General features: G+C 42.6%; 2 protein-coding genes across 2 annotated transcripts in view; one reads left to right on the top strand and one right to left on the bottom strand.

The window, feature by feature from the left end:
• Positions 1–8,048, bottom strand: part of myofl (myoferlin like) — a 63,233-nt gene extending 55,185 nt beyond the window's left edge. The window contains exons 1-3 of the mRNA XM_080740828.1: positions 7,957–8,048; positions 6,524–6,579; positions 5,780–5,871 (exon numbers count right to left, since the gene is read on the bottom strand). Coding sequence (XP_080596954.1) covers positions 5,780–5,871; positions 6,524–6,579; positions 7,957–8,047 — 239 coding nt within the window. The 5' untranslated portion in view covers position 8,048. The remainder of the gene's footprint in view (positions 1–5,779; positions 5,872–6,523; positions 6,580–7,956) is intronic.
• Positions 8,049–10,456: 2,408 nt separating this feature from the next.
• The window catches only part of LOC308297663 (poly(ADP-ribose) glycohydrolase-like), a 116,700-nt gene continuing 104,213 nt past the window's right edge, over positions 10,457–22,943 (top strand). The window contains exons 1-5 of the mRNA XM_080741195.1: positions 10,457–10,585; positions 13,654–13,709; positions 14,615–15,283; positions 18,010–18,142; positions 21,839–21,961. Coding sequence (XP_080597321.1) covers positions 13,681–13,709; positions 14,615–15,283; positions 18,010–18,142; positions 21,839–21,961 — 954 coding nt within the window. The 5' untranslated portion in view covers positions 10,457–10,585; positions 13,654–13,680. The remainder of the gene's footprint in view (positions 10,586–13,653; positions 13,710–14,614; positions 15,284–18,009; positions 18,143–21,838; positions 21,962–22,943) is intronic.

Here is a 22,943-nt window from a genome sequence, read left to right as displayed (position 1 = left end):
CATCAGGGTAAATTTACTATAATCAAATTTTTGCCTTAGGAATGCGACAAAAAACAAAAAATATTTTTGAACTCAAGTCTCCATGGCGTGCGTAATCAATAGAAAAAAAGTCATTTTGTGGGTGAACTACTCCTTTAACTTATTTTTTGCCACGCCCTGTGTCTTTCTGAAAGGGATTACCTGCCTTAAAACTCCCTGCAATTGGTCACTGTAGCACGGTTGATGCAACCATGCAGTCAACTCTGTGGCTTGGGACACAGTCAAGTAGATGTTTCAAATGCATTTATTGTAGAGAGTGGCAAGATGGTACGAGCCAGAGCACATGTAACTGTCCATGACAGAGGCTCTCTCTTTTCTCTGTCTCTCAGCCGTCTCAGGTTTGTGTGGGGATGTCTGAACTGCAAAGCTGTGCAGTCACACCCAGCTCAGAACCCAATTAGTTTGTACTCAGGCCAGACTCCTAATAAATATTGCAAGTTAAGAGTGTGTGGTGACCTTTTCTATTCTAATTACTTATTTTTAGGTAATGTATGCTTCGTATCTTCTTGGACTTTGACACAACTTGGCAGGCATTTGAGCCAAACACAATACCGCAAATCAAACAAACTTCACTCTAGTCTAGAAAATCAGCATCGCCCACAGACCACAAGACAACATGCAAAATGGACATGTCTGACACCTTGGAATGGGTTGGCTACACCACACCGCCTCTGACGCAGTTGTGTGTCCGTAACCTATGTCAATTGTCATTGCACTGTTGCCCTTGGTGAATGGTGGCAAAAATAAATATTGAAGTAGAGCAAAGTTGTCGTGGTTACCCTCTCCTGTTTCAGTCATTCATGAACCTGTGGTACAGTAAGACACGCGTGGTTCCTCTTTGTTTTGAAATTTGTTTGCTCATAGTTAACACTTCCCAGTTTCACTTCTGCACATATTATTATTGGGTCAACAGCACATGTATTGTTACTGTCGGTTAGAAACCCTGTGTAGCCCCTCCACCCTGTGCTAGTAATTTGTTAAGCACGCACTGTAATTGTTCTTGTCAATATGTTGACACCGGTGACTTGCTGTGTCATGTCAGACTGCAAGGCATGACACATATGGGGCCTTTTCCACCAAAAGAACCGTGGTTCCAGAACCAGTGCCGGTTCAACTTTCTTGGAACCTTGGTTCGTTCTTGAGAACCGGCTTGCGTTTCCACCAGATTGAACCAGAGCCATTGTCCCCCAGTTCAGATGGTGGTTCACTGAAAAACCAAGGATTTTGTGGTTCCGGTTTCCGAACCAACTTTTACGGTTCGGAACCAACTCCGGTTCTCGGTGGAAAAGCACACCTCTGGTTCATCCCATAGGCGGGAGAAAGAACCGGAACCGGTTCTTTGCCGGTGGAAAGTGAACCAAGCAGGGCACCAGTGATGTTCCAACGTGCTAACATGGCGGGTGGTGAGCTGGGACTGGCGTAGCAGCATCAGCGGAGCTGTGAGGTTTGCTGTGATAGGTCTAATTTTGTGGGGACAGAGATAGAGAGAGACAAACAAACAAATATACAGGGAGAAAAGCAGATACAGGAAAAACCCTGTTCTAGACAGCTGGCCCCTTCGGCACCCACGCCATAATAACTCCAAAAAGATTCCAAAGCATTATAATTAATGATGAGGAGGACATAGCAATTTCAGTTTAGTTTGGGTCTTGCATTGGAGGGATTCCAGTAAGTATTATAGAGCTGCCTGAGGAATTCTCTCCAACTCCCACAACAGAGATACAGTATATTATCTATAAGCTGTCACAATAAAGCTTTAGTTTGGCAATAGAGCCAGACTGTACTGAGATATTTGGAAGGAGCATTGTCTAAAATGATTAAGCGTCAGCATTGCTTTGATAATTAGAACCAGCGAGTTCCACTGGCAAGCCTGTAAAAAGTGACTAAAAGGCAGGGGGGGAGGGGGGGGAGCAGACGGATGGAAACAATGAGTGTGAGCCACAGGCATGTGCTGGGCGTTACGTTGCCCTTATGAGAGGTGGACACCAGGCACGTGCACACATAGACATCAAAGGGGGCTTGAGCCCCTGCCCTTTTATCCATCTGTAAAAAGTGCCCTCTCCAGACTCAGGAATGCAGTTTTTACTATGGTGAAAGAAATGCAAATGCCTCTTTCCATGCCATACCTGAAGGCAGCATTCAAGAGAATTGCCTTTGTCCAAACTCTCCTGAACTTGAATCCAGCATCTTATGTTGAAAGAATTGCCCTTTCTGTGTAGAAATCCATGCTGTTACGCACATCTCAAGTATTCACTTGATTATGCTTAGTTTAGTGTGGTATCAAGCACTGAAAATAGCCGACCCGAGCGACGCGTTGTGAGCTTGGAGGTCCGCTATCTTCAATATCTTCACCAAAAGGCCCTTTTAGAAATGTCAGCCCCTGCCTCTCTAATATTCTATGCACATCCCTGGATACAGTCAGACAGACGTGAGAGAGACTGGTGATGCTTACAGAAACACAACTTAACTGTACACTCATATACTCGTACGGTATATGAGTGTATTAGTTCTCTAAAAAATGACTAACACACACACACACACACACACACTGTACACAAAACACATGAAAGAGAGCACAGGGGTTGACATTTGTTTATGGCAGTGTCTCAAGTGTGGGTGGTCACATTCCTGATGAGACCCCCCTCTCCCCCCCCCCCCCCCCCCCTCCCCACACACACACAAAACTCTTATCAGCGTATCAGGTGTGATAACGAAGCACTAGAGCTAATGCACAGACCCTATTCATCATCTGCACACTTAAAGGAAAAATGAAGTGGAGCAGTGCATTTGAGCAGTTCATTTCATTAAGTGTGTGTGTGTGTGTGTGTGTGTGTGTGTGTGTGTGCGTGTGCGTGTGCGTGTGCGTGCGTGTGCGTGTGCGTGCGTGCGAATGACCCTGTAGGCTGCTCAGAGCACCAATTGAACCTACCCAGTGGTATTGCAGCTGTTGGTACTGCATACATTTGGACATGACTACATGGCAACATGACGTCAAGTCAAACGTGGGAAGCGGTTATCACCGCACAAAAAAAAAAGGAATGAAAAGCCATGATCAAAATGTACATATATAATAAACTGTCTAGATTCAACCATAGCCCTAACCCTTTGTTAGAGCATATCTAAATAGTTGTGATATACAGGTAATTATTGCAGTCGAACAACATGTTTTGCTCCTCCATGTCTGACAAGCACGCCAACCTTTTAAACACAGGGGTGAACTAGAAGCAGTGCTCTTCCGAGCACAGGTCTCCACCAGGCCACACAAATCGGCCTGTTATAGCGCCACCATGAGGCTGATTTAAAAAATGTGGGGCAGAGGTTCTGAATTAGCATCCAGGGAGTGTGTGTGCTCAGTTTGGCAGCGATCGGGCCAACGGCGCCGGAGATTAGCTGGTAACAACCAGGCCACACAAATCGGCCTGTTATAGCGCCACCATGAGGCTGATTTGAAAAATGTGGGGCAGAGGTTCTAGATTGGCATCCAGGGAGTGTGTGTGCTCAGTTTGGCAGCGATCGGGCCAACGGTGACTGAGATTAGCTGCTCACAAACTGCGAGGACGCACGGACGCACGCACGCACGCACGGACGGACGGACGCACGGACGGACGGACGGACGGACGGACGGAGGGGAAAACATACTCTCCCTCAGCCTTCGGCTGGTGGAGACAATGATCATAATAACACATGGTGCCCCATGGGCACATGTACCTGTTTAGACCTGTGAAGCAGGACTAGTTCAAACCGTTTACAATAATAGCATATTAAGTGCATTTACATGAAAATCCTTAAACAAACCAAATCAGAGGCCACAGAGCCATCCTCTTATAGCCAGTTGAGCCACATCAGACAGACTGTCTGACTGTCTGATGTTTGCTTGCTGGCATCACAGATTAGAGACCAGGTTTTCTGGTTTACAATTCCTCCTCTTGTTTCGAATTGGGCATGAGAGAGAGAGAGAGCACCTTGTTGATTTATACGTCACAAACAAGACATCGTCGCTATTCTGGGCAAATGTTTGGCTAAAATGGCAGATCTACAAGCTCGCAACACATGCTAGCTAGTCTATTTTCAGCAAAGAGTTTTGGTGTACAAGGAAAAAGGAGGGGACCAAGTACGGACCCCTGGGGGACCGTCAGTTAACTAAGTGTGTAGTGTTTGCAGTACTACTGAATCATACTCCTCCTGATCTGAAAGTGTACACATTGCATGTACATGTACAACCAATCTTTTTCCAACCAGAACCACTAAAGCTGCCAACTATAGTCATCGCCGTCTGCCAATGACAAGCCAGCGCAAGCTTTCTCGCTGCGCTCTCCCTCTCCCCACTCGTTGCTAGGTTACGCAAGGGCAGTGACCACGGAAAAATGACTAGTGCTTAGCCTAGCGCTGGCAGACCCTCCGCCTGCATTGCATGCAATCACTGAGGTGACTCAGAGCAGAGGAAGCCATACGAGAAGCTGTTCCTAATTCTCCTTTCTCAGCTATGTTTGCAATAGAAGCATCCAGTGGAAGTGCATTGATAGTTTTGGGGGTTCCTGTGGTGTTCATGCTTTTTTAAACAACGCTACACCTTGGTATTGGTGATAAATAAAGTGTCATTCTCAGTCTAAGTAAGATATCCCTGAAGGGGAGGTTAGACAAAAGGCTAAACTTTCACTGAGGGAGAAGAAAGAAGCTCCTCCTCTAAGCAGCATGCCTGAACATGATGGTGGCAGAGGGAGGTTCTGTGGTTTGGTTTGCTTTCTGTGTAGTCATTATTATGATGAGATATACTCTGTAGTCTGTGTGTACCAAAAGCTAACTCTAAAAATCTCAGTAGTGCCACTGTTGTTCTCTACTACAAATGGAATTATTTTATACTTCAAAAATAGCAGATATACAAGCTCACAACGTGGCACAGAGTGCCACACTGCGAGCTTGTAGATCTGCTATTTTTGAAAAATCGTGAAAATGTTTGCAAATCTTTGAATATAAAATTTTCAAGCTTTTATAACTCAAATCTCTGCTTCTGGGGGTCCCTGGAACAACATATTTTGAGATGGGGGGTCCACGGCCAAATGTAATTTCGGGGGTCCTTGACGTGAAAAGGTTTGAGAACCACTGCTTTAGAAGAAGGATTTAGAAGACATTTATAGAATGGCGTCAAAATATTCGACTTGCACAAAGACCCAAATTTTCACAATTTTTCAAAAAGGTCTACAGCTTTCTGCTTTTTTTTTAATAGTTAAAGCATAAAATAATGGTTAAAATAATAATGCGTTCCTGCATGATCTTAACGGTTTAAAAGTGTGATCGTAATCACAGTGTTCTCAAGGTAAGGGGTGAGACGAGAGTGATTCAACTTTCTCTGGGTTATTACCTGTATTATCATGACTTAACACTTAACACCTACTGCACCCATCAACACTGTCATCACCGTTGGTTCTGCATGGAGGAGACATTACAGCAGGGCTTCTGATTGTGGGTGCTGTGAGACCCTCTAGACCAGGGGTTCTCAAACTTGCCATGACCCCCAAAATACACATAATTATATGAACTGGGGACCCCCACCCTGACAAGCACTTGGTAGGTATTTCATTTAATGTGAGTCGGTTCCACAGATAAATATTGTGAAAATAGCTGATCGGCATGCATGTGAGCATGTAGATCAGCTATCTTCGCGCGTGTGAGTGCGCGTGCGTGTGAGTATGCGCGTGAGTGTGTGTGGGGAAAGACTTCATTTATTTTTGTTCACACTTACTTGTCTTTTCCGATGGTTTCGTAATCTTTCACAATCACATCTATGAATGAGGAAGGGTCCAGTGGGACGCCTTTCAGGTCAAATTCCAGAACCTACAGTCACAAGAAAAGAAGAACAGAAGTTGTGATTTTAAAATAGCATCTTCTCTAATCAATGCTAATTTAACCCAGTCTATCATTTTAAAGTACATTCCTGTGAACATGTAGCAGAGTGACACACTGCCTCAGCCTGATGGCCTCAACAGTCTAGCCTCTCCCTCGGTCCATAGGGATATCCATTTGGATCAGTGAGATTGGAGTTTCATGCGGGAGATAGGGACGGGGCGATATGAAAATGTCATATCACGATTATTGTGACCAGATAAATCGCAATTTACGATAATATCACGATAATCAAAATCCATTATCATTTTTTGGCAAAGGCATTTGATAGAGAGTGAAAAAAAGACTGTATCAAGTACGTATATTATAAGAACCTTTTACCAATTATAGAGGTTTTAAGTGGTACAAAAGGTAAAAGGTGAATTGATCCTAGTGCATGACGGAGGACGATATCACGATAAATTAAATCTCCACGATACTATTGTCATGAGTGTTTTTTATCACGATAAACGATAATATTGCTTATCATCCCATCCCTAGAGGGAGACCTGGGTTCGAATCCCGGTCTTTACACACACTTCTTGACAGTGTTTATTTCAACCATCACTATTTTACATTGCCGTTACAGCTATTCCCCACTTACTTCATTCCAAACCGGATTTAATTCATTGTCGATCGCTTTCGTTTTCTTCTTTTCACCTGTAAGCAAAATGGAATTCACATTAATCTTTCAGTCTTAATGGAGGAGTCCATCATATAGGCCAAGGCCAGGGTTTCTCAAAGTGGCTGCCGCGCAGAATACTTTGATAATATTTGGAATTTTTCAGTTTAACCCAAGGAATAGATACTTAGATACCCTATAGATACTTAATAAAACAGACTTGAGTTGCATCGTACTTGGGCGTTCTTCACCAAAGTCTATTTATTCACACTCTCACAATGTGACACGTGGGTCTGTAGATCTGCTATTTTTGGTGAATGTTCCCCCCAGAATAGGGATGCTGGGGTTTAAGTAGTTAAAAGTCAAGTATAATGGAAACAGATATTCTCTCAAGTTTTCCTTGTGACAGTGACACATACTGTATCTCAGGATGAAGATTGATATATTCATGCACCGTTAATATGACACAAGCTGCTATGAAGTAACAATGTAATTCAGGGGTTGCCCTGAACCAAAACGTTTGAGAACCTCTGATCTAGGCTAATAATGGTAGAATTCAGACAATGTCTATTATTTCTATGACTAGTTTGCTTGTTTATATAGGCCTACTACAATCACAATACATCACGGTCAACCCAGATTTGTTTCAAACAAGTGGTTAAATTTGATTTCCTGCTCTATGCCACAAGAATGTGGAGTGCTACCAACTGCCTTCAAGGAGAGTAAATCCCTACAAAACCTGCAAACTGGCCCCTGTAAAAAAAAATCAAAGCCTTCTGATTTGTTTACTGACTGTATAACATGTAAGTAATGTTTCAATGAATTGAGTACAAAGGACCCCAACAAGCCATAGTGCTTTCTTGGGTTGAAATCCTCTTAGCAGGAGACAAGATGTGAGAAGACTCTTTTGTAAATATATTTATGAATAAATACATTCTGGCAATGGCATAGCCTAGCCTAGGCTAGGCCTAGTAGTGGGAAAAAAGTTATTACATTGTCCCAGTCTCTGGTGGAGGAAAGGAACAGGCTCATTCAAAGCCTTATAAGGATGCATTCTTCAACTGCATGAGTAATTACTAAAATATCACAAAAAGTAAAGCGTAGGGCTATGTTTTAGAGTTTCAAGTGTGAATGCAAATACTTTCACAGAAATAAAAAAAAGCATATAGGCTATCATCATAGGCTACAGATTTGATCGATAATCGATTGATTGATTGATTTATTGAATATGCTAGCTACTTTATTAGAAGTTACTTTGCATAAGGACAGTTCACTGATAGCCTGCAAATGATAAAGACCACAAGAAAGCACAGTAGTGGCTTAAAAATATATAAACATAAATAAAATAAAAAGTGCAAGAGGTTTCTATTTAGTATTTACATCTAGCCACAGTGAATCATTCAAAGATACCTTACCTTTAAACACGACTGCAGCAATCGGATCAGGGGTTCCCAGCTTATGTTTGGGGATGCCCTGCGCAGACTCCACCACCACCCGCAGCAGCATCGTGACACAACTTAAAGTTTTAAAACAACGGCGCTGCAGGAGGCATAAAACCCACGTAACCACCAACAAAATGATGACGGAGACCCGAAGAGAGAGAGATGATGAGAGAGAGAGAGAGAGAGAGAGAGAGAGAGAGAGAGAGAGAGAGAGAGAGAGAGAGAGAGAGAGAGAGAGAGAGAGAGAGAGAGAGGCAAACTGATAATCACCAGTGTTGGAAAAAAGTACTCAACTGTTTCAAGTAAGACAAAAGCATCACTACAACAGTAGAATTACTCAAGTAAGCCTGTAGGTGTTCAAATAAATGTAGTGGAGTAAAAGGCTAGAAATCCAAGAAGTAATGGACTTGGAGTAGAAGTAAAAGTGTGTTATTAGCATACCATTCCACCACTGATAGGCTGCTAGACAACATCGTATCTGTTGAACAATACCACCACCTTGTGTTCATTTTAAGAACGACAATCTGACAAAGTTTGCTTGGACAAGTCAGATAAAACAAACAGATTCATTGATTGATTGAACATTTTTGATTGAAGTTTGCATAGGAAAAGGTATAGGACAGTACAGTTCACTGATACAAGGTCAACTAAAAGGATAAAGACTACAAGCTTTTGAGATTGTTTAAATCGGGGTCCCTTTGTAGGCTACTCAATACACAGGGCCGGTTCTAGAATTCTGGTGGCCCTATAAAGCTAGATTTCTTTTGGTGGCCCCCCAAAACCAGGGGTGAAAGTGTCTTGAAGTTCTTGCCAGAACTCCTGGAGATGAAAATCAGGGACACCTCTTGACCGCGGCTGAATAAAAATCACAAATATGAAAATGAATGATAGTGATCCACAGATAAGCCCTAATCATTTTGATGTTTTTGTTTAATCTGTTAAAAAGACTGTCAAAAGAACCTACTGTAGCAAGTTCACACTTTTGAGTGTTTACTTGCATAATATCCTATGTAAACCACACTTCACACCCAAATATGTCTGAGAAACATTAACATTTCCTTCTTCTGTGTTTTTAAAAGTGTGGTGAGTACTGAAAACATAATTTGATATTTTCGGTTTTAACAAGAAACATGGAGACTGCCATGCTTGACTGAAACGTTTTCAGACTTTATCAGGATGAGAAAGCAAAGCAACCTAACCTACAGACATGAGAGCAAAGTGGAGTGCAACTGTGGTTCAACAACACCGTCATAGATTCTTTTATTATGCATTGTAATTTTGTATTTACATGTTTTTATAGGATATTTGTATGTTTCTTATATGGACCCCAGGAGGATTAGCTGTTGCTCCAACATCAGCTAATGGGGATCCATTAAATCACCTACAATATGTCCACCTGCACCTGATGGAGGCAATGCATGCTACACAGGTCACAGGTTACACTGCATGCTACACAGGGACTATGGAGTCAGTCGCTGCCAATGAAATTAGTGCTGAATTGTCAGATGTCATGAAAGCTGTGAAGAACACACTGCTCTACTTCACCATTCTGAGGCTTGATGGATTTTACATTGTCACACATTTTTAAGTTATGTATCTAGTCAGGAGTTTTTACTTCTCCAAATTAACTGCACAGAGCTTGGCTGACAATTTCAATGATGATGTCTGGGTTGTGAGCTGCACAGAATGTTAAGGTTCTATGCAAGGCTACACATAAAGCACCATTCACGTTTCTGTATGAATGGAAAGCATTCTAAGAAATAAGAATATACAGTATAGGGGTCCCTGCTTCATCTCTAGGCCTATCAGCTAAGGGGTCCTTGGCCTTAAAAACGTTGAAGACCCCTTATCTACATAAAAGCAGAAATACTTCATCCAGTTCACTTCAACTGCATTTTGGCACAGTTATACTGTACCTATACACTCCCAGAACAACCATCCTCTGATGTGGCCCCCCTAGTGGTTGTGGCCCTAAGCGACCGCTTACCATATATTTGCTTATAGCAGAAACCGGCCCTGTCAATACACATTTCAAACAGATAGCCTATATTGTCTAAAAAACTAATATTTAATTCTATAATCCGTCATGATCAACAGAATTAACCTGTTAACAAATCTGTAGCCTATAATCCTATAAATAACTGCCTGCATAACACTGTTATTATCATAATTGGAACTGGAAAACACAATGTGACCACAGTATGAAGCCTTACCTAGCCCAATTTCAAAGTACATGATTACTATAATAAAATAATATATATATATATATATATATATATAGACCTATATATATATATATATATATATATACATATATATATATATATATATATATATATATATATATATATATATATATATATATATATATGCATAATAACCTATTATTCCACACTCCAGTCCAGGTGGTGGCGGTTATACACAGCTTATCGCAAACAAGCTCCAAAGAAGAAGAACTTCCGAGAAGTCAACGCGAAAGAAGACCGTAGAAGAAGAGCATCAGTTGTTCTGAAGACAAGTCATCATCATTTTGTAAACAAATAAAAACAAAACCGGAATGGAATAGATCTCTTTATTCGCCTTGCAGAAGAGACACGTGCTTGTAAGTTACACCCAGTTGATTTGCCTCCCAACAGAGAGAGCTCTGACCTTACTCAGTCAGTTTCTTCATTATGTGGATACTTTGAAGCTAGCAGGCTAACGTTAGCTTGGAGATGATGACAACAAAGCTGTCCAATGTTTATCTTATTTAACATGGATTGTTCTGTCTGTTCGGTTTTAGTTGCAAACTATTCCAGGGCCGAGTCTGTTGTAGCTGACTGTCTGAACAGGCTGTTAACTGACATAGCAGTTTGACGTTAGCAATGATACAGCTTCTATTGTTGTTAGCTGCTTTTGTGAGATCATGATTCCAGTGTCAGGCACTTTGTTTTCATGCCAAGGACCCCTCCCAATTTGAAATAACACTTGTTAGCCCGCGGACCCCCATTTGAGAAAGATATGCCAGGGACCCCATATAAGAGAAGATATTTACGGCGCAGTTTCAAGGACCCCCATGTTGACTTTCATTATAGCTACGGACCCCCATTTAATGGCATTTCTATCGCTGGGAACCCCAATTTACGTATATCGTAAAATCAATGTTGATTTGCACACTCTGAATTACATACCCAATAAGGGTCAATTTTGTTTAATATATCATTTAGCTGGGGACCCCCTGGAACTCCCTCAAGGACCCCCAGGGTTAGGGGTTAATATATTAACCACTTGAACCCTAGTGTCCATATTCTGAGAACTTTAGCCAAAAATAGCCGGTCTACAAGCTCACAACACCTCGCGCTAAGTTGTATTTCGGCAAAGAGGTTTGGTGTAGAGGGGAAAAAGAACAGACTAAGTACAGAGTGAAAGGTCAAGTTTATTAAGTATTGACGGTTCAAGTGGTTAAATATCTGAAAACACACATTGACATGAATCCAAAATACACTGATGATTGTGCTGTCAAACAATGAAACTATGGAATCTATGAAAAAGTTGTGGGGGTCCCTGCTTCATCTCTCTCTCAACTAAGGGGTCCTTGGCCTTAAAACGTTGAAGACTCCTGTTCTAAAGTGTTCATTAATATGTAATCATTGTCACCAGTGGTGGACAAAGTATTAAACCCCCAGACAGTCCTCCGACCCCAGAGTCAAAGTATTGAGTATTGATCATGAAGTGTTGCATGCAGCCCACCTAAACATGTATTATCTGTTATTAAAGAGAGACGGGGAGAACCTTGGAACAAAAAACGTTTTGTTTTAACCAAGAAATATTACTTAAAGGAGTAGTTCACCACTTTTCAACCTGTCTTCATATAATAGGTCCTCACTAATGTTGATGATAAAATATCACAATTTTTTTCTACTCAGTCCAAGTCTCCTAGGAGAGCTGTGGGAAGTTCAGAATCCATCGTCTTGTGACATCATCATTTTCAAAAAAAGAAAAATGTAATCAATATTTTTGAAAAAAAAAAAAACATTTTTATTATCGCGAGAACAATGGCTTCCACTTTAAAATTGCAACTTTTCAGTAATAGAAAGCCTGTAGTTTCTATAAGCTGGATTGGCAATCGATGATGTCACAAGACTATGGGTTTCTGACCTGCCCACAGCCCTCCTCTGAAAAAAAAAAAAAAGAAAAAAGCTATTTTTGAGTGAGGACCAATTATATGAACATAGGTTGAAAAGTGGTGGAGTGCACCTTTAACCTTAGTATTCAAAATGACAAAGTACTAAAACATGATTCTGTAGCCTGCATGATTCCTTAGCCTGCATAATAATACTTATGTCACTACTAGTCACTGCTTAAAGGTGTGCATTACATTTTAACTTGAAAGAGAGAGAAAGGAGCACAACAGTGGTGCACGGTTCTGGCAGCCATAATCCTTTTACAAAGGAAACCAGCTCTCAATTAGATCCATGTAAGATTTCTTGTTTATTAGAGCAGGGGTTCCCAAACTTTTTTGTCTCAGGGCACCCCATGAATATTCTTTTAATCCGAGGCACCCCTACATTATAATTTTCACTCCCAGCACCCATATATATATAGCATATCGTCGTTGTCAGGTGGAAACCTTGTATATACCGTTCGTTTTGTATTTATCATCTATAAAAAGTACTAAACTAGTGAAAACAGCAGATCTACAAGCACACAACGCCTCGCATCGCGGGGCGTTGTGTGCTTGTAGATCGGCTGTTTTCACTAGTTTTGTGCGACAGAGGTTTCTGCCTGACAGTGACGATATTTTAGTGATTATGTTGCGAGAAAAACGTTGAGATAATAGCCATTTGGTTAGAACTGACTGAAAATATCTTTGTACTTCAAGTTTAAAATGATACTACATATTTTTTCAAGTGTCCAAATAAATTCCAAATATTATCAAATGATCTCGCGGCACCCCTGGACTGCCGTCGCGGCACCCCAGGGTGCCCCGTCACCCACTTTGAAAACCCCTGAACTAGAGTTCTCAACGGGCATGAAAATGAAAGGCCCGAGGCCCAGCCCGGGCCCTACTAGTAAGCATACATTTTAGGCCCTACCGACCCGACGTTTTCGGCCCGGGTTTGAGAAGGAATCTGAGAACTCCTGGGTGAACTTGTAATAACCCTTTTAAGACCTGGGACGTTTTAACCACTTTAAACATTATTTAATACTTTTGGCTATTGAAAAATAGCAGATACACAGTGCAAGCTCAGGGCGTGGAAATGTGTGCAAATCTTTGAATACGGTATATACGTATATTTAAAACTAAAGCAAACTTTTTTAACTCAAATTAAATCTTTGCTTTTGGGGGGTCCCTGGAACTACATATATTATTTTGAGTTGGGGTCCGCCGCCAAATACATTTAGTAATTTTGGGGATCCTTGACATGAAAAAGTTTGAGAACCACTGATTTACAAGAAGGATTTAGAAGACGTTTACAGAATTGGGTCAAAATACTCAAAGATTTTTCAAGATTCACGATTTTTCAAGAAATTGCAGAGCTTTGATATACAAGCTGTGAGCTTGTATATCTATTTTTTAATTGTTGAAGCATAAATCCTGGTCTTAAACAAGAATCCTACATGGATCTACTGTAAGTGAGCGCTGGATTCCTTTGTAGAAAGTACATTACATTTTCCCTTGTTAAACAGGCTATTTTCATCTGTTAAGAATCGAAGATGGATCAAGATTTGGACTATCATGACAGGTATTGAGCCCTAATGAACAATGGGTTTTGTTTTTCTTTTTGCCCTGAAAAGCAGTGTGACCTGTTGGAAGTGTGTTGCCTACACGTGTCCCCATTCTTGGGGCGAACATTCTGTGAAGCTGGCCGAAGGTAGCAGATCTACAAGCTCACAATGCTTGCCTTGTGAGCTTCAGGGTTCCCAGTTCCCACGGTCATGAAATTCCTTCAAATATATATTTTGAAATTAGAACAATATTTTTCCAGTACTGGAAAAGTTTTGGAATTGATCAAGGGTCCTGGATGGTCCTGGAAAAAATAGCTATGCATTGTCTTTGGATATTGATTTTGTTAATACCTCTGAAATGACAAATTAAACATTGGCCAAATTGTCAAACATTAGAGGCAGAAATTGTGAAAATAGACGATCTACATGCTCACAACGCCTCGCGTTGCGAGGCGTTGTGAGCATGTAGATCGGCTATTTTCACAATAAAACCGTGTTATACAAAATTCCTCTCTTAGTGCTCGTCAGGGTGCCGGGCCCGGGGTCCCCAGTTAGAATATGATCATGTCGGGGGTCACAGCCTGAAAAGGTTGAGACTTGAGAACCACTGGCATACACTACCTGTCTTTGGGCATTGCACATAGGAGTAAGCGACTCGTTATTGAGCTGAATTATTGTTATATAGTCCTGGAAATCGGGTTAAATATTCTGGAAAAGTTTTGGATATTAATTGGTAAAGATGTGTGGGAACCCCGGAGCTTGTAGATCTGCTGTTTTTTGACAAACAGATTTGATATAGAGGTTAGGGAGTCTAGGACAAAGAGTGTGTGTGTGTGTGTGTGGGGGGGGGTGTAGTGGGGTCACATACCCCATCCAACAAAGTATAGTGCGACTAAGTTTGCCGCTGTGATTTGTTCGATAGCCGATTCTACAGATTCTACAAAAGCGACGACGACGAGGAGGAGCCCGAGGTTCCAGAGGAAGGCGATCCGAAAGCAGACCCTACGGACGGAGGAGGCGACCTCGATGCGGGACCCCCCAAGGAGACCGACGCGGCAAACGAAGGCATCGTGATGGAGACCGCCGCGCATGACGACTTGCTCGCGTGCCAGGACCGTACGGGCTGCGAGAGTGCAGGTGCGGCTGGCGAGTCTGTCGCGGCGGCGGCGGCGCGTCGCTCCAACGGGAAGGAGTCCGAGAGCCCCGGTTCTCCGGCGGACCGCCAACTCTCTTCCGGTCCCGGGCTCACCCTCTGTTTTGGCGACGCCCCTAAAAAGACTGCAGAGGCGAGGGCGGCGCCGCCGCACCCCGACGACGACGACGACGACGACGATGTGGAGATGCTGAGCCCGGACAGCCCCGTCTGCGACAAATCCTCCAAATACGGCGACTCCGCCGAGTGGGACCAAGCTTGCCCTCCGGAGTTCGCGGAGATCAATGCCGCGCACTTTCACAAAGGCAGTTTTTTAGGGAGTTTGTCCAAAGACCAGTCGTCGGTGACCATGGAAGCAGAGGATGGCGGCGAGGCGCCGGAGTGCAGCGGGTCGACTGACGCCGCTTGGAGCCAGACACAGGTGTCTGTAGTAGAGAGGTACCTGTTAACACTTCTTCTTACTTCCTTTGCAGGTGTTTCCAATGAATTTAATCAGTCAGGGTGCTGATATTGGCCACGTCGGCTCACTGGGACCACTCTGCTACGCCAGGGGGTCTCAAAGTGTGGTCCTGGGACCCTCATTGTTCCACAAGGGGGTTCCAAATGGCCCCCTAAAAGGTGTGTAACTCTGAGAGTGTACAAATTAGGGATGGTCCGATCAGGTTTTTTGGAACCGAGCACCGATCACAAAAGTTTGATCACCCGATACCGATCAATCACCGATCCGATCAAGTTATTATTTATATATTATTTATATTTCTAAATGTTAATGTTTTAACATTAATTAATTAATTCACTCACATTCACATTTATATATTTGCCTTATAGTTATTTACCAGCATTACTATGTATTTATTATCATAGCAGTAACTAATTATTCCTTCAGCACTGTGGAAATCAATACCCCAAAATGGCCTCAAGTGGGCATACTGAACGGCTGGTTGATCGGATGCACCGATCGGATCGGTGAATTTACCTTTTGATCTAAACCACCGATTATCGCCGATCACGCTTTGATCGGCCCGATCCGATCCATTGCCGATTGATCGGTAACATCTCTAGTACAAATGGAACCAAATGGACCCGTACAGGTCCATTTGGTACACTCTCAGAGTTATGGGGGCCCTTGAAATGAAAAGGTCTGAGAACCGCTGTGCTAAATGAAATGGAAGAAAGCCTTCGTTAGTATCATTGGTAAAACCTGTGAAGGAAGTAAGGAAGGGGTCTGGTGTCTTTCCGATATGGCTGCTGTGCATAGAACCTATTAGGGCTGGGCTTAAAATCCACCATTGTTTTCAAACTTGCCTTCGGTTATGATTAATATTATATAAACTCAGCACAAAAAGAAAAGAAACTTGACTTTGGTCCATTATATCTCCCCTTTAATAATACCAAATTGCATTGTGTTTTATATCATTTTTTATCTGTGAGGCATGAGCTACACAGCCAAACGTGAAGGTAGCGCCGACCAAAATCTTGCCAAAATGGCAAATACTGTTCTGCTGGCATTTACTCTAGTTTTGGGCTTCCCTGACACAGAGTTTAACATTAACAAAGTGTAAAACTGCACAATATGTGTTGTTTTTTTTCTTTTCCTTATTACTGTGGGAGAATGCAATCATTCAATGCTCCAGTCCAAGCAACAAAGGTGAACACCAAAAGAACAGTATTGCAGGCCTGCAAGGCCATTTTGACTTTTGGTGCTGAATTTATATTGTATACTCTATATATAGACCGTTCTCCTGAGCGCTACCCTGTAGAGAGCGCCGTCGCCATTGCCGTGGTGTAAACAGCAGCCAGTGGTGGAGTAGAAGTAACATGATTGAAAATGGGAAATACTCAAGTAAAGAACAAATACTCAAAATTGTACTTAAGTACAGTACTTAAGTAAATACAGGGTGTCGCTCATGAGATCGGTCTATAAAATAACTGCTTCCCGATTCTTTGATTAACCTACACGTACAAGATTAAGTTGGTTGTTTGTTCTAAATATTGGTTTCGATACATTGTCTGTTAATTGCCCAGCAGCCCTAATTCAAGATTCAAACATTCAAAGGCTTTATTTTTCACATACTCATAGATGTGTATGAGCAGTGGACAGACTCCACCATGTCCAAAATATTTTACAAAATATATTACAAAAATAAAAGGTTATAAGAGAAATAGAATATATCATCTCTGTCGAGTGGAAACCTCATATGTCCAACTCCAAAACTGTTATTTCGTTTTCAGTGTTAAATAAAATCCCCAAAATAGCAAGTAAAAGTATCGGATCGACAAGCTCAAAACGCGGCGCTTCAGACCGTGTTTCGAGCTTGTAGATCTGCTACTTTTGATGCTTTTATGTGATTGAAATATGATCAAGTAGGGCTGGGGTCATCAACAGGGGGACTCCTGGGGGGTCATCAGAGTTACTACAGCTACAGGGGAGCCGCCAAATCTTTGTGATAGGTACTCTTTTTTTTACATTAACAACTTCTTGAACCCCATCATCCCTATTCTGAGGAGAACCAAAAAATAGCAGATCTACAAGCTTGTAGATTGGCTATTTTCGGCATAGAGGTTTAGTGTAGAGGGGAAAAGAGCAGACCAAGTACAGACTACATAGTCAAAGATCAAGTTTACAAAGTATTGAGGGTTCAAATGGATAAATTAGAACAAGAGGATACCAGCACTCAGTCCGCAGGAAAAGCAACTGCGGACACTATAAAATGACACTTCTGGTGACTTCTGTATACAACGCTGATGAAGGCTTGACGCCGAAACGTTCGCTGTTTGTTTGTTTGCTCTGTGGCGTGCCATGCCAACTGATACACTTTAATAAAAGTGCCCTAAATGACAATTCCGTGAGTGCTGGTATCCTCTTGTTCTAAGTTATGTTCCCGACCGTGCACCCGGTAAAAATGTTAAGAAGTGAAGATTTTTGGAGTCGTGCTTGCTTCCTTGCTGTTCAAATGGATAAATGTCTGAAAACACACATCCAATATGTTGTGGGGGGTCTCAGGTCCTTGACCTGCAAAACGTTGATACCGGAAATAGGGCATTAAAGTACAAAAAATAAAAGTTAGAATATGGAGATAAGAGGTTTCTGCCCGACAGCGAGGATCTATTTTCTCCTAACGGTGCGGTACACTGACCCGTTGTGTTGCTGTTGTCGTGCACAGTGTTCCGTTGCTATTGGATGACATGGACAGAAAATGGTTGGGGACGCCCATCGAGGAGCTGAACAGAATGCCCCAGTGTGCTCCTCCTCTGTCTCACCTGAAGGTGGCGCCAAATCACACCGTCACCATCAGGGTAAGTTCACCTGCCAAGGATATACTGTACTGTACATGCTGGTTAGGTTCCTTGATTTGCTTCGCATGCTCGTTCAATGAGGCTGTGTTGGCGCTAGGGGTGGATATTGGCAAGAATCTCGCGATGCAATACGTATCACGATACTTGGGTCACGATGCAATAGTATCACGATATATTGCGAATCTTTGCGATACGATACTATTGCGATATATCAGCTTTAAAAGCTGAAGACGCTGCTCTAATGTTGTTGTTTTCGTCGTTCGCAGCCATTTTCTCAAGAGACCTCACTCACTATAGTAAACCGACATCTAGAGGCAGCGGAGTGTCGGGTCCGGATTTCTACCATTGGTTCCTATGCATGGGAACGTATTTTATTTTCCTCAAAGTATCGCGATACTACGCCTGAAGTATCGATACAGTATTGGCAAATAAACTATCGCGATGTATTGCCATATCGATTATATTGCCCACCCCTAGTTGGCGCTAGAGTTCTCAACAGGCCTGAAAATGAAGGCCCGGGCCCTAACTGGCCCCTAACCGGGCCGGCGCCGGTTCGGGTATGGTCGGGTTCGGACAGAATTTGAGAACTCTGAGTTGGCGCAGCAACCCTTGTATTTAGTTACTTTAGTTTGGTTAGTTGAATTAGTTGATTTTTTTTTTTACTTCCTTAGACACAGCTTAGTAAGTAGGCAGACAGACAGTAGGGATGTGAATCTCGACCACTGAGGCGATACGATACGCATCACGATACACTCCCAGCGATACGATATAATTGCGATACATTGAAATCTTGCCGATACGATACATCACGATACACCCCTGACCCCGATACGATGCGATATGATTCACGATATTTTGCGATACACCCCTGGTGCTTACGATGCGATACGATTCACGATTCGGTGCGATTCAACACAATGCAAAGGATTTATATTAAAGCCCATTTCCCCCCAAAAAATTACTAAAAATGCATTACATTTAATTTCCAAACAATTTATTGTTTCACTGTAGTACTAGGCTCTGTCTAACAATCCAACTTATTGAAATCTGGGAGAACACTCCTTGCTGGCTGGTAGAATTGTTTGATTAATACTATATCATTATATCATTATTATATATCATTACATCCTCAACAGGTGGTCAGGGACCCATAGGGTCCTCAGAGTTATGTGAGGCGGCCAAATATTAATAGTTCGTTTTTACAGTAACCAATTGAACCCTAGCAAGTAGCAACCCTATGGGGGAACATTAGCCAATACATTAACACTTATTGAGGGTTTAAGAGATAATAATTCATGGATTATAATGAATAACATAAATCCATCATATTAATAGAAAAGATAATGTGTGAACAAATAAACACAACATAGTAATGTATTAATGTCACTGATGAAATAGTGCTGTCAAACAAGTCTCTGACAAGTTTTAATCTGCAACAGTTTTATATAATAGCCTACAGTAGTCAAATAGCCTACAGTGGGGGTCCCTGCTTGATCTCTCTTCTCAGTTAAGGATCCTTGACCTGTATTATTATTATATTGTATGAATATAATCTAGGATTTTGACATTTCTAGCCAAAATGTTTCAAAACGTAGATATTTGAGTCACAACGCGTCGCGTTGTGAGCTTGTAGGTCTGCTATTTAGGTGCGTGCGCGACACCGTCGAGCTGCCAAGTATAAATCAGGCTCCAGCCTCTCTTTGCAGAGGGAACAGCAGCAGCAGAAGAGTGTTCTGCCTGCTACAGTAACAAGTTGTGAAACAGTGTCAAATACTTTGTTTTAATCGCTAGCTGCACGCCCAGTATCGTTGTTGTAGTTCATACGTGTGTGTAGTTAAAGCGTGGAAGCTTCTGCTTTGTTTAAAAGAAGAACAAACGGGTGTGGAATGTGGATCATAATATCACGCAGCGTGCTCCAGTCCAGTGACACAACAACGGATCACATCAGCGAACATTGGACAGGGATGTTATAAAGCTAAACGTGGTACTAATCTTGCATGTTTGACCAGTGGGCTCACGAGTGCTGTCTGTCTGTATCTGCATTCGGTCGTGTCGGGTGTTCACTGCGCTCCGCTGAGCAGCCAGTGCTGCTGTAAAAGACGCTGTCTGTAGAGTCGCTACAAGTGCTTTTTGGGGGGAGGGCTGATGGGGCATTCAATGCGCCTCGGAAACACAGTATAGAATGAAATACTATTATGCAAAAACCGATCCAACCGTGGAATGTACCGATCCAAACACTCACGATACGATACATCACGATTCCAGCCGTCAATTGTACCGATCCACCCTGAATGAACCGATTCACTCGTATCGCGCACGTTTGTATCGCGATTACGATCCGTACCGGTATATCTTCGCATCCCTAACAGACAGACAATTTACACTGTAGGCATTTAGCTCTTAATCGAGAGCGGCTTACAATAAGCAAGGTCAACACAATACATCAAATGCATTGAAATAGTAATCTAAAAGCGACCTAGGGATTCGTGCCCTTGTTAAGTGGTTAAAGGAAGAAATGGAGTGTAAAGAGTGAGTGAGGGAGAATGTAGGCTGTGTGGTGGTTAATGTCTGTATGTGTTGAGCTGAAGACACGCACGCACGCACGCACGCACGCACACACACACACACACACACAGAAGGAGCAGTGAAGTCATCCTCTAGACCCTGAGGGCTTCACGTCACTAAATCTCTAGTCAGACTATGTTTGTGTCCTCTGGACCAGTGTTAAGTTTGACAGCAAATTTATATTTAGTTTCAGTCTTTTGAATAACATTTTATTTAGTTTTAGTCATCTGAAAAGCTTTCGTTTTAGTTGACTAAATATAAGATCTACAGTTGATTTTGTCAAACAAAAATCTATTATGGCAGGCCTTGAGGGCTTCGTAATGGCAGGTTTTACACTCGGTTGCATGCTGAAAATAGCCGATCCGCAAGCTCACAACGTGTCCTTCTGCGATCATGCATTGTGAGCTTGTAGATCTGCTATTTTCAGAGCGCAACAATTGAGTGTAGGTCTGGTGTAACCAAGAAAAAAAGAGCCAACAGTCAGGGTTTAAGTTGTTAAACATGAATCCAATATGTAGTGCAGGGGGGTCCCACTCCCTGCTTCATCTCTCTCTCAGCCAAGGGGTCCTTCCTTGGCCTATAAAACGTTGAAGACCCCTAGACTACTGTACATGCTTATTTATTTGGTGTTGTGCATGCTTCCTGGTTGAGCCACTTCCGAGTGCTGCGCTATGAGCTTGTACATCTGCTATTTTTTAAAAATCATGAAGATTTGTGCAAATCTTTGAATATATTATATATATTTCTTTTTAAAGCGAACTTTTGTAACTCAAATGTTTGCTTCTGGGTGGTCCCTGGAACAACCTATTTTGAGATGGGCATCCACGGCCAAATACATATCATTTTGGGGGTCCTTGACATGAAAGAACCACTAATGATAGAAACATGAGTTTTTCCAAAAACCTTTTAGAAGAAATGTATAGAATCAATATATTCAAAGACTTGCACAAATTGTCCTGATTTTTCAAAAATAGCAGATCTACAAGCTCATATTGCCGCACTATGAGCTTACAGATCTGCTATTTTTGAATAGCCAAAGTCTAAAATAATGGTAAAAGTGGTTAAAATCTGAAGTGACACAGATGCGTTCCAGGTGTAAATGGGTCAACTCTTCTGTGTTCCCGTTTGCAGACGGATCTCCTCCGAGAGGGGGATCCCGCCGTCCCGTACCCCACCAAGTTCAAAGACGCCTGGGACGACGTGTCGGTGAAGATGCCATGTTCAGAGAAGAACCTCTTCCCCATGGAGAGTGAGGTATGCTCCAACCTCTGCCCTAACCCTAAGTCAGGGGTAGTCTAACCTTGGGCACGGGTGCCAACATTGGCACAGGGGAGGGTGATCACTGACACTCACTGGCATAAGTGTGAGAGAGAGTTTTTTTCTTTTATTTTAAAATTAAATATAAAAAAAAAGGTTTAGTCAGTTCAATTAAGTATACATCTACAGCATATACAAATTGCATCCTGCAAATAATTCCTTACACTGACTGGGAAGGGAGTCAGGGAGATATATTAGTAATTGTTGGATAATTGGATAACCAGTAAGACTCCCTAATCGGGAGATAAGCGACCGTAGGTGGCTTATCTCCACAAATAGGGCAAAAATTAGTTTTTCCCAAATCTTCCTGATCCATGTTGATGACATGAGTGTAGACATGCTGTGTAGTGATATTCGTGATTTTAGGGCGAAAACTGTAGGAGCAGTGTCCAAAAATGTGTTTTAAAAATCGGCATGAAGGTGGCGCTAGAATAGGGCCATGTGAGAAATGAGGGGTGGGGTCTCCGCGTTGCCTTGGCGGACGAATAGGTACCGGCCCCGGCTCTCCCGGACGCTCCTAGCCCGAGTTACGGCATTTTATGTGCGCTGCAGTGGCAGGGGGTCCTCCACTGGGGGCGCCACCACTTTTGCATCCGTTCTGGAGCACCAGGAGTCGGTGGTCCCCGGGAATTCCCCGTGAGCAGCCCCGTTGGGGTGGTCATTTGGTCATTTTTGCACATTTGGTAATTTTTTACATCTGGGGGGTCCCTGGGGCTCCGGGGGTCCTTGGAGGTTGTAGTTTGGCAGGCAAGGAGTGTGTGTGTAAAATCTGGCATGGATCGGGTCAACGGGTGCGGAGATATAAGCAGGGAAAAAGTGTGACGTGTGACGTGTGAGCACATTTGGACATTCTTTACATCTGGGGGTCCCCCAGGGACCTGGGGGTCCCTGGGGCTCCGGGGGTCCTTGGAGGTTGTAG

This window comes from Nannobrachium achirus (assembly GCF_963921795.1).
Source record: "Nannobrachium achirus genome assembly, chromosome: 13".
NCBI classification, from domain to species: domain Eukaryota; kingdom Metazoa; phylum Chordata; class Actinopteri; order Myctophiformes; family Myctophidae; genus Nannobrachium; species Nannobrachium achirus.
Note: the sequence above shows the minus strand (reverse complement) of the source record. Positions and strands in the feature narration are given on the sequence as shown.